The 12,917-nt window shown below is 45.9% G+C and overlaps 1 protein-coding gene across 1 annotated transcript in view; it reads right to left on the bottom strand.

The window, feature by feature from the left end:
* LOC135916575 (cubilin-like) overlaps nt 1-12,917 on the bottom strand; it is a 259,475-nt gene that overhangs the window by 55,959 nt on the left and 190,599 nt on the right. Inside the window, exons 12-13 of the mRNA XM_065450011.1 lie at nt 12,366-12,464; nt 8,834-9,070 (exon numbers count right to left, since the gene is read on the bottom strand). Coding sequence (XP_065306083.1) covers nt 8,834-9,070; nt 12,366-12,464 — 336 coding nt within the window. The remainder of the gene's footprint in view (nt 1-8,833; nt 9,071-12,365; nt 12,465-12,917) is intronic.

Genomic DNA, 12,917 nt, shown 5'->3' with positions numbered 1-12,917 from the left:
ACGTAAAAACTTTGCTCCCTAGAGAACACCTAACAACTTCCAGCGTATAGCCAAAACTTGCATTGGGCTAGGTGAGGGGCCCTTTAAAGGCAGTGGTATAGTGACATAATGAATATGGGCCTTTCACAAGGTCAAGCAGCACGATTCATGCAAAGACAGCTGCCCAGATCAACAAAATACTATGCTCCAGCAAAACAGCACAGGCTAGCCCAACAGCAGTAATCATGTCCTCCAAGATTGGGCCGCCCGATATTGGAGACTAGGCTACAACATAATGCCTAGAATATAGTGGCCATGAGGAGACTTAAGCCATTGGATGCTGGGCATTTTTCAGAAGTGGAAAAAATTGAGTTTCCTTTTAACCCTTTCAGGGTCAATGACGTAAATATATGGCGTCGCAAACAAGTCCAAAATGGTCACTGCTGTATATTTAAGGCGCCGTCTGTATATATAAAAAGTGCGCATATTTCCTAATGTGCTGCCACTATACGGGAATATAGAGAATTTTTTTGTCGTGCCACCCTCTCTCAGTTTCCACTGCACGGTTTGTTTACTCTGGCGCGTCTATATTGTCGCAGTACAATGCGAACAGTAGACAGGGAGACGTTCTTCAAGAACTGCAGGACAACTTGTTCAAAAACAAACAGGCCATAGACACTCGCTGAATCTCACTGACCCACAGATGAAGTCCATTAATGTACCTATCTTCGTTGTCGTCTGCATAGAATACACGCGTAATTTGTCCCTCCCTAAGAGAGCATCGTCCCGATGCTAGACCAGAAGTGTCACTTGCAAAAGTAAGGGTCTCTAACATAGTTATTCGCTCACACACGGCTTCATGCGGACAACATGCACAAGTTCAGGATGGTGCATGCAGTGCCACGTACAATTGGGACTATTGGGAACGACCTCGTACATGACACCACTGAGTCGGCGCAATACTCTATATGGTCCGAAGTATCGCCTTAACAGCTTCTCGGAGAGGCCTTGTTTCTGTATGAGTGTCCAAACCCACACTCTGTCGCCGACGTCATAGATTACTATTTGACGTTGAAGATCATGGCGCCCTGCGTCGTAGTCTTGCTACTGGCAGATCCGCAGGCGTGTAAGCTGCCGAGCCTCTCCTGCGCGTTGCGTAAACACATCGGCATTCGTATCACTGTCGTCAAAGTCATGTGGAAGCATCGCATCCAACACCGTTCGTACATCCCACCCATGAACAGGGGTGAACGGAGTCATGCGCGCCGTCTCTTATTTCGCCGTGTTTTTTGCAAAGGTCATACAAGGTAGGATGTTGTCTCAATTTTTATGTTCAACATCCATGTACATGGAGAGCATGTCTTCAATTGTTTTGTTTAGGAGTTGTGTTAATCTGTTGGTTTGTGGATGGTAGGCGGTTGACTTCCAATGAGCCGTTCCACTTAGCAGCAAGACGTGATCTAAAAGCATAGCCGTGAATACGGTTCCTCTGTCTGTTATTACGACGGTTGGCGCGCCGTATCGCAACACAACATGCTCAATGAAAAAGGGCACCACCTCGGCTGCTGTGCTTTTCTGGATTGCCTTTGTTTCAGCAGAACGTGTGAGATAGGCGGTTGCGATGATAACAAAGTGATTTCCTGCAGTAGAAGTAGGAAGCTGGCCCAATATATCCATTCCGATTTGATCAAATGGTCTTTGAGGAACCTGGACGGGTTAGAGGTGGCCGGCTGGTTTCGACGGAGGCGACTTGCGCCTCTGGTAGTGGAGGCAAGTGCGAATGTGATGTTTCACTGTGGTGGCAAGTCTTGGCCAGTAGTACCTCTGCTGCACTTTGGCCAATGTTCTTGTGTAGCCTAAGTGATCAGAAGTCACCTCGTTGTGACAGGCTTGAAGTACTTCCGTATGAAGAGCTGCAGGAATGACGAGCAGATAGGGTGATCCGGTCGACGAAAAGTTTCTTTTGTAGAGGACTTTGGCCCGCAAACAAAATGACAACAGCCCTCTTGTGAAAACTCTAGGTGGTTTCGCAGATCTGCCCTCTAAGTAATTTATGAGTTCAAGCAACTCAGGGTCGTCCCATTGTTGTTGCGTGATGGGGGATGTGTCCAGAAAACAAAGAAATGCCGAGCCTTCTTCGGGTGGAGCAGACGACTCTATCGGCGATCGAGACAGGCAGTCGGCATCCGTATTTCGTTTCCCCGATTTGTACTTGACAATCATGTCAAATTCTTGCAGCCGTAGGCTCCAACGCGCCAATCGTCCTGAAGGATTTTTAATGTTTGTCAACCAACGCAGTGAATGGTGGTCGTTGATAACTGTGAAGTGGCGCCCGTACAAATATGGGTGAAATTTCATAACCGCCCATACTACAGCGAGGCATTCTTTATCAGTTGTGGAGTAATTAGCATCTGTGCGTGAGAATGTTCTACTTGCATAGGCAAGTACTCTTTCTGTGCCCTCCTGCCGCTGCACAAGAACAGCTCCCAAGCCAACATTGCTGGCATCAGTGTGGAGCAATGTAGGAGCGGTCTCATCAAAGTGAGCAAGCGCTGGAGGTGTCTGGAGACGTTCCCTAAAGTCGTTGAATGCACCTTGCTCTTCGTCGCCCCATACAAAAGTAACGTCGTCTCTCGCCAGGTGAGTTAACGTCGACACAATGCGAGCGAAGTCCGCGATAAACCGCCAGTAATAGGCACAGAGGCCCAGGAAGTGCCTGACAGCCTTTTTATTGGATGGCACAGGAAACTGTGCTACGGCGGCAATTTCCTCAGGATCTGGGCGAACACCTGTGTGGCTGACAATGTGACCGAGAAAATGTAGTTTTGTAAAGCCAAAGTGGCACTTCTCCAGCTTCAGGGTGAGGCTGGCGGACCGTATGGACTGCAGAACCGCTTCAAGCCATTTGAGGTGTTCTTCAAACATTGCGGAGAACACGATGGCGTCATCCAGGTACACTAAGCAGGTTTTCCACTTCAGACCCAAAAGCACAGTATCCATGAGGCGTTGGAACGTAGCAGGCGCAGAGCACAAGTTGAAAGGCAAGACTTTAAATTCGTATAGGCCGTCTGGCGTCACAAAAGCAGTTTTTTCATGGTCTCTTGGATCTACCTCGATTTGCCAATATCCGCTTTTGAAGTCAATTGAAGAGAAGTAATGCGCGTGACAAAGCCTGTCGAGTGAATCATCTATATGGGGAACTGGGTACACGTCTTTCTTTGTCACCTGATTTAGTTTTCGGTAGACCACACAGAAATGCACACTGCCGTCTTTTTTCTTGACTAGAACTACAGGAGATGCCCAGGGACTCGTTGATGGTTGGATCACGTTGTCTTCCAGCATTTTTGTCACTTGTTGTTGTATGCTTCACATTCTCTGGGAGCCACACGATAAGGACTTTGGTGAATTGGACTTGCTGTATCCTCTGTAATTATCCGATGCTTTGCTAGAGGCATCCGTCCGATGCTGGATGTCGATGCAAAGCAGTAATTGAACTTGGGCAATAGCGTGAAAAGCCACTCTCCTTCGTGCTGCAACAAAGCAGTGCTGACGTCAAGTGCAGAAGCTGATCTCGCGTAGACGCTTCTTCGAGTAGTGAACAGCAGCTGCGAACATTCGGAACACCATCAAAATAAGCCACAGCTGTGCCCTTTGGAAGGTACCGTTGCTCTGTGCAAAAATTGGTTACTAACAGGTTCGTGCACCCGTCGGTGACATTTACGATTCCTCGTGCGACCAAGATACCGTGAGTAAGCAACAACGTGGTTATTTGTTCAGCAACTCCCTCGCAATAAAACAGTGCGTCCCATGCTACCTAAACAAGAATACATGATTGAGGTGGGATGACGACGTCATCTTCTGCTAGACGAAGGGAGTTGCGTCGCGGCGATAAGCAATGGACTAAACCAGGGCTCTTATAAAATGTCACCATGCGGTCCGGGATGTTAATTACGGTGCCGTATTCTTTCAGCAAATCCATTCCAATAATCAAATCTTTACAGCACACAGGAAGAACAATGAAAGCGGCCACGAAAGAAGAATCCCGGATGCTACTTCTGTAGCTGCATAACGGGTGTGCACCTCAAAGCCTCCTCTTGCGGCGGCAACCAAGGAGCGACGAAAGGGATTTGACTTCACTACATATGGATGAAACTACTGTTTAAGTGGGTACGGTTTAACAAGGTTTTACTGTACGTGTGCTTAGGTTACTCCACTGTCTGTCTTCCTGATTTCTGCGTTTGCTTTATCAGCATGGAAGTGCCGACTGCGAAGACACGCCGAGTTCATCATGATGCCACAATTTACAGGAAAGTGATCACGTGTGCAGAGATGGATGGAAATCGGGCCACATCACGGGCGTTCGGAGTTTCTGAAACTTGCGTGTGGGACTGGCGCAAGCAGGAGAGGCATTCTACTTCAGCAGCTGCTGCGTAGGCATGGCCACCTACGCAGCATCTTGAAAGTGAACTGTGATGGAGCGTCTATGCATATAGGCACACTGCGCTGTGTTCTCGTCGCTTAGTTGACATTGAAGCGAGAGGCCGCACAAAGGAAAATTCGCTTGCTCCTGCTACTGCACTTCCTTATTACAACATTTTGATGAAGAGCTTCCGAAGTCCATCAATGAGATGTGTTCATGTTTGCTTGTGTGTGTGTGACACCATGCTTGTTAATTTGGTTAGTAAGCAAATGTTTGAAAGCTTATACAGCCAGTATAACTACTATCCTTACTTTTTGTATAGCTATCTACTAATTTGCGATCGCAATCGATGCTTCGCCTTTCGGACAAAACTGCTACTTTTTTTATTTATTGCAACATTAGTGTATTGGGATTAAATTTTTGTTTTTCCAAATGAGAGAAAGTTGTACTTCTGTAATGGATGAGGTGCATGGTGTTGTAAAGGACGTTTCTTTTTTTAGGTCACGGCAAACAGGTGTGCGTTACAATCGAGGCCGTTCTTTTTTTCTTTCTTTTTGGTCATGGAAAACGGGTGAGCGTTACAATCAAGGGGGTGTTATAATAGAGTAAATACGGTAATTACGACCACTATTTCGCCACTACGGTTGACTAATTACAATACTTTACATCCTTGGCTTGCCTTCTGTGGCGGCAAAAGCCTAACCTTGTGTGGTATGGAAATGCAGAAAGTAGTGTAGTGAGAGTGCAAATTCGAGTGACAATTGCGGTTGCCATTTGATATTTGTGACCACAGAGTATCACAAAAGGAAACAGGTCGTTTGTCGGTATGCCACACTGTCATCCCGGGAACCGGATGTGGTGCAAGTGTGAAATTAGAATGTCACACAGATGACGTTTGCCCATTAAGTGACACAGATTTAGCAATAGAGCACGAAAGGTTGTGCTAAAATGTTTAACGAAATTTGTGAGCTCCACACTGAGCAAACTGTAGCACCTTATTTATTCACCACGGCTTTCCTTCCCGACTGCCCCATCAAATGAGCACCAGTAAAAGCAATCTTTAGCTAGTCGGCATACATTAAAATGGATAAAAATTATATCAAACAAAACATAAAGCACATAATGGTATTCATTTTCTTGCAGCCCAGTTACAGTTATGCCACCAAACAAACCCATGCTCCAAAGACGAAGTTGAAACTGATTGCTTAGGCTTGGATTGCAGGGCTAGGCGCTAGCCGATGTGTCTATGGCCGTGTGGTTGCCACTGAACATGCACAGTCTCCTAAATTTCATGCCTTCATTTGAAATTAAGAATTCTGGCACAGTTCAATGGTTTGGCAGAAAGAAGCGCAACTGTCTTTGCACTTCAATCCCAGAGTTTAACCCTTTGAGGGTTGAATTATATTGAAAAGAACTTTCCCAGGAGGTCAAACTACTTTATTGCGTATCTTGAATCTACAGAACGTATAAAGTCGGGAATAAATAGTAAAAAAAAAATTAGGAACAGTATTTTGGTGTCGGCATCACTCAGAACTGCAAAATGGTCAATAGTATTTCAGAGTGTGGTACTCCTTGAAACACGGGTCTACGCACAGTGCCTTATCGCAGTCTGCACACCTAAAGCGCGTGTCTGTTCTTTTCTTGGAGTGACGAGTTGAGTTGGCACACACAGGACATACTCTCTGCATGCGGCTGCCTTGGGCAGAGATCTGAGGCACCCTCTCACGTATGCGCGTTGCCGCAGATAGCGATCGAGAATACCCCGTGAGTGGCGGTGATAAACAAGCTAAGAGCAGCGCCAATCAAGATAGAAATCAACTTCCGCCGCCCCTTGCAAGGGAGTGCCGACAAAGAGAAAAATCACGTTTCGCGCGCCTCTGTTGCGATCACACGGCAGAACCGAAACCGCGTTGCCGCTGAGAGCGAGAATACCTTGCGAGCGGCGATGGTCAACAAGCTAAGAGCAGCGCCAATCAAGATTGAAATCAACTTCCCCAACCCCTGCAAGAGAGTGCCGACAAAGAGAAAGATCACGCTTCGCGGGCCTCCATTGCTAGCACGCGGCGAAACCGAAACCGCAAAAGGGGTGTTGCCGCAGTCTGCGTGACGCGCTGAAGCTAGAAATCACTTCTGCTTATTTCTACAAGAAGTAGTGATTTCAAATGCTTCTTGTAAGTCCGCACCTGGGGCTGAGCCGAGCGGAGGCGGTGCTGTTCAGACAACTGCAAACTGGTTCTTTACCCACCCCAGTATTAATGACTCATCTATACCCTAAATTATATGTGAGTGATGTGTGCTGCGTGTGCCAGTGGGAGAGGGCCACCCTGACGCACATCCTATGGGATTGCACCAAGTTCCCCAATGAGGCTTCGACAAGTACAACGATTCCTCCGCGACTCGCGGCTGCGGCGGAATGCTACGACCACGAAAGCCAAACCTGGGCCGTCCAGCAGGTCTCGGCGGCTCTTGAAAGACAAAGGCCGAGCGAAACTGACGGAATGTTGCCCCACAGGGCGACCGACTGCGGGAGTAACACGCGCTGGAGTTGAGTAGAGACCACACGCTGAGAAGACGTCAGGGCCCGCGTCACGGCGCCATTTAGTCATGGTGTCGTTCTGCAGGCGACTACATGAAGTTGTCTCTCTCTCTCTCTTGTAAGTAATAAGAGGTGGCAGCACCTCCCAGTAAGTGCACATCATCATTATGGTGCGAAATTTCAAATGGAGGGTCGAAACCGTACCCGTACGGCAAAGACCTTGCGGGACAGAAAACCGCTGCCGTACATGCACGGCGAAAACCTTGAAAGGGTTAACCAACTTTGGAGCACATGATAACACCAGTTTATGGATGTCTGCCTTCACAAATTATAATGGGCACGGCTAGATGTTTGGCATTGGTGGCCAGACGAGCATACTCGGGCATGGCAAGTAAAGGGTTAAGATCTGGCGCTTGTGGTCAAACTGCATCCTAGAATTACAGCAGACAGACATCTGACCTATGCACATTGTTCTAAAAAAAAATTACTGTCCTGCACTTGAGTAAACATTGAAACTCTCACTCAAGGTAGACATCTCAACTATTCTTTAGCATAATGAGTGCCATCCAGACAGCTCTAGTGATTGCCATGTTACATTTCTGTTTATTCTGTGGGTTTTGGAGATGGGTTTGCCCGAGGCTCACCCAGAGAGCAGTCGTTAGAAAAGGGCAGACAGAACACTCCTCTACTCTGTAGCACACAAAGGACAATACAGCTAGGTTTTCCGAGTCAGCAAAGAGAAGGCTCCAGAGTCAGACCAAGAAACACGAGCTTATTAACCAAAGACAGCACGAGAGTCAAGGCTTGTGGGCAAAGGCTCTCACAAGACTGATCTGAATATGCACAGCCACTGTGGGGGATAGTGGTTCAACAAGCTTGAGAACTTGTGAGAACAAAGGGCTCTCATCCAACTGGTCATGGACCTGTAGAGCCTCTGCTGTTGTGAGCAAGTGCTCGGCAATACAGAGCTTGGAGGAGAGGGTGCCCGAGGGTGATCATGGGAAGGCCAGTCAATGTGCATATGGGTGATGTGTGCTTGTGCAAGTTACTTGATTCTGGGAGGCAGAAGCACAGTTTGCACGGGAAAGTAGCTCCAGCACACTAGCAATGTCTAGCATCTCGATCATGCACGTGAGGGCCATTATCATGAGTGAGATGGAGACAAGGCACATAAAAGGGCACCTCAATACCCACAAAGCATTGTTTCACACTTCAGCTTTTTTTTTGCCAAAAATAAACCACTCTTAGTGTCGTGTAGTGCACGATACAGTGTTGCCATCACTACGTGACAACAAGGACTGCATGGACAGTGGTGGCAGCGATGCCTGCCAGAGGGCGCAGCACGGACACTCATTCTCCCCCTCCGGACACCACTGGAGCCAGACAGCAGCACGAGCCCTTGCCGCCAGCTTGCGCCTTCATCATGTAACCACTGCATAATGTAACTATAAAGTGTCCATTAAATAAAAGTTGTGCTATATGGGCCATGCTTCTGTTCGAGACACAACACATATGACTTTTTCTTTTTGCTTGTTTTAAGTTTTTTGGTCAGGTGACTTTAAGCTCACAAAACTCGGTAGACACTGTTGATTCAAGATTAGACATTGACAGGTTGCTGGGTTCATGCATATTTTTGGTATGCTCACAGTAAATAACAATGCAAGCTCATTGAATCCTACAACTTTGATTAAAGATTTTCACAGCAGGGTGCTTTCCTTTCTAAATGCTCACATTTCAAGAAAAGAAAATAATAAGTGCATCAGCAAGAGTCTACAGTAGTTACAGCATGCAGAAGAACAGTTTTGGTAAAGTAAACCTAACATATAATTAACGGCTCCAGATAGCCATTTGCATGCATTATAGCAGAGAAGAGGAAAACCCAAATCCAAAGCACTCACCTAAGACACCAGACAGAGAACCAGCAGCAACTGTCCTGTTTGCCTGAGCACATTTGTTGCGTTTGATTATTACATAGGCACCATTAACAGAGCTCATTTCCACAGGTGCCAACGAAGAAAATGATGTATTTAGCTGCAGCACAGGCTTGTGTGGCTGCGATAAGGAACTTATGGAAACAGTGTCGTTCTTGTCAAGATCCAGATGATTAAGTGTTAGAGTGAACTTCTCCGTTTTCTCTGTAAAAAGTACAAGATTTTGTAAATCAGAAAAAGAATAAAGGCTAACAAGCACTAGGATCTTGCAAATATTCATTTCGAACTTCAACTGGTCAGGTAACTGGTCATACAACCGGAATCAACTTCAAATATCTGACACTGAAATCATCAATATTTCTCTTCTATGAAAATATTATGAAAGAGGCAGGTGCCGTAAACCCAATTCGCTGTCATGGTGGCTGCATTCTAATGGGGGAAATTGTACTTCGATTTTTTTCCGTTATAGTTAACCACAGAATGTCACAATTAATCTGGAGCCCCTTAATACAGCATTGCTTGTAGTCCCCCAGGCAGCCTTGAGATGTAAATTTGAATTTTGCAACGGTTGCAATATTGCAGCAGCTTTGAAGTCATTTTTAAAGCAGGAGAAAACAGCTCTAGAGCAGTTCTGCAGCACAAGAATCCCCAATGCAATTCTTTAGCATTCAGAGCAGCTCCCTATACTGAAGGTCTCAGGTTGGTGCTCGTATAAGAGTGCGGCCAAAATTCATGGGTGAAAAAGAAAGTTCCAGTTTCGTGTAGGATGGTTTCTAGTTGTCAAAGCAAACTTACTGCATGTAACACATTTAATCTCAAACGAACACACAACCAGTACAGATGCACCACTCAAATTTCAAATTTTTGATTAATTTTTCTACCTCTCATAATGGTTAAACTGCAGCGCTCTCAGTGTCATGCACTGTCATCCAAGTGTTTTAAAGGGGTCCTGAACCACTTTTTATCTAAGTCGAGATAGACATTTGACATTAAAACACACTATTTCAGAAATACTTTACCACAAAAAGTACTTTAATGTGCTCAGTAGAACCAAAGTTACCGGCAATCAAAGATCGCCTGTGGTACCCTTCGCAGTGCTACCAACCGTTCTTCAATGCCTTCCACTGCAAAGGCCACGGCGAAGTGCAGGTGTTTCCACAACAGTGACCGTGGCAGGCAGTTCAAATTTGATTTTGGATATTCACATAGATGCCACGACTTCCAATTTTGGCACCTTTAACATGCTGAATTCAGAGGCTTATGATTACGATTACAAATTCAGAGCCTATGATAGAGTTCAGAATGCCTCATCCCTTTTCTGTACTGTTGAACCCACTTATAACGATCCCAGATATAACGATCTATCGGTTATAACGACCACATTTCAGAGCATTTTTAATTTTTAGACCCGGCCTATTGAAACTGCTTCCAGATGCAACTAACATTCTTTAGATCGCCGTACTGTTACAATGAATGCATTGAACCAGGTCAAGGTAAAAAGAGCGCACACGTGATGTACCAAACCACAGTAGCACGACCAAACTGGGCTCACGACAGCATGTGCCCCGCTCCTGTCTAACTGCAACAATGACCACAGAGTAAGAATTTCTGAAGGTGTGAAGGAGGTCACTTGATTTCAAGGCACACCTCGGGACCATATTCAGAAAGGAGATGAACAGTATAAACAGCTTGGTGTGACGCATCCGATATGGCGAGGCATATCGGATGACGAGACAGCATCAGTTTCGTTTTTGCATAATCGTCTGTGCAACGGTACATGCATTACACCTGCTTCGGTGATTTAGAATGACCGTCTATATCCCTCCACCTTGGACCTTCCACCCAAAAATTCAGGCGTCCGGAAAATCAGTCATTGACTGTACACTGACAACTCCTCCAGCCGACAACACGGCATCAAAGACGATTTGTTACAATTCTTCTCTGTTACTCGAGTAACCATTGGCGCAACCTTCGTTATCGTTTAATAAAATTACAGCTAGTTTTCCCTGATAGAAAAACAAATTCCCTGAGTTTTCCTTAAGTATCTCCAGATGATTCAAAATCCATGGGAATTCCTCGTTTTCCCGATTGGTAGACACCCTGGTGGTGTCACGCAACCAAAAGATACATGAAAAGAGTACACACAATGACCACGAGTACTTCCTGTCACAACGCTGACATTATAAGCACTGGCAGCATGGAGTACCGTATTTACTCGCATAATGATCGCACTTTTTTGTCAGGAAAAATTGACGCAAATTCAGGGGTGCGATCATTACGCGGGTTAAATTTCCCGCGGAAAAAAAAAATTTTTTTCGTCCCACGTTTGCTGCGGGATGCGGGTGCGGGACACCAAAACAAAAATGGCGGCCGGCGGAGCATGGCGAACGCGCCGAACGCGATCTTTTTTTTTTCTTCTCGTGAGTACATGACGTGCATTGAAACAGTTTCTTCCGTGTCAGTGATGAATAATATCGTTAATATCGGCAAGTTTGCGGTAATAACGTAGCCATGCCCACTTTGAGGGGACAGAAACAGATGGGCGCGCTTAGGTGCCAGTGACAGAAACCCATGGCCGGCGTGCTGCGGAAACTGCGGCACCTGTTTTCACTACTATCCTAACACGGCACGTTTCCGCTAAGGGTGGGCGAATATCTTAGCTGTGTTACAAGCGTTGGCGTATGAACAGGGTACACTTTTAACGTATCAGTGTAAACGTGGCTACTATCACTGCCGCGCGCGATTTGTTGCGTGCTCACGAGTGCAGATGAAAAGAATCGAAAGGCGCCTTTTTTGTTTTTGTTGACTACAACCATTATAAAGCCTACCCATTATAAAGGCAAGTTTGGTTGTGCGGAGAGTGATGAAAGTAATGAAATGAGGCATCTACTTAAGCATGTTTGGTGCGTGCATACGAGTCGTTCGCGTAGCATTAGACAGATGGTAAGCGCGATCATTATTAGCTAGACTTGGCACACGACATATCGCTGCGGCAAGTTCAGGGTGCGATCATTATACGGGAAATAAAAAAAATCGAATTTTGACGACAAAATTCAGGGGTGCGATCATTACGCGAGTGCGATCATTATGCGAGTAAATACGGTATGTCTGCTTGTCCCAAAGTGAACGTTCCATGCAACCACACAGTTCATGAATTCACTGTGCCATACCTCTGAACCTAGGTAGATCATGTGACCTCCAACACTGGGCATGAAGAAAAACTGAAGTAATTAAGGCACCAGCACTTTTACCTTTGTTGTTTACACTCACAATAAAGTTCACATGCTTGCAACGGATCGTGTGACCTCCAGCACTCTGTGCACCAGCTGAGTAGGCATGGCAGTGGTTTCCGCTGCAGTGGCTAAAGAAATGTTAACATAATGGGCATGCGTGGAAAAGACTTTCTGCCCGCTTTGTCCTCTCTGCCCGCTTCTGAAGTGTGAACGTAGCCTAAGAGCTGCACTCTAGACCATACAGTAAAAGGGAAATATATGCTTACCTGAACTGTTGGAAGGATTAATGGCCCATGTGCAAAAAGCACTGCATGTGTCGGACAAGCTGTAAAATCCTCTTGTACCAAGAGTTGTCGAATGACAACCTGCATAAAATATGTTACTGAATTTATAAGCAACACTGGGCACTTTATAGGATGCAATGCATTTTTTTACAATACAGTAAAACCTCGTTAAATCGTACCCGCTTAAACAGTAGTTTCCTATTAAAAGTAGTAAAGTCAAATCCACAACTCAGCGGCCGTTGAACATAATAAGTTTTGTATCCGCATAAACCGTACTAGCTGATTGCGTACGCATCGGTTTAAACATAGCGTTTCCACTTTTCCTCGTGCAAACAAGGCGGCCTTGCAGAACAACAAGCCTCAGAGATCGAAACAACGGCCTCCAAGTGCCCTGTGCGTTTGCGCGTGAAACCACATCAACATCATTTCGACGCCGTGCCAGAGAGCGTTGTGGCGTTGTGCAAGTGAGCATAAAAAAAGAAGCCGGGTGCTCAGAATAAAACAAAAGTTAGACATCGTCCATGCTTTTGAATG

Source organism: Dermacentor albipictus, chromosome 1 (assembly GCF_038994185.2).
Source record: "Dermacentor albipictus isolate Rhodes 1998 colony chromosome 1, USDA_Dalb.pri_finalv2, whole genome shotgun sequence".
Taxonomy (NCBI): Eukaryota; Metazoa; Arthropoda; class Arachnida; order Ixodida; family Ixodidae; genus Dermacentor; species Dermacentor albipictus.
This window is presented reverse-complemented; position numbering and strand designations above follow the sequence as displayed.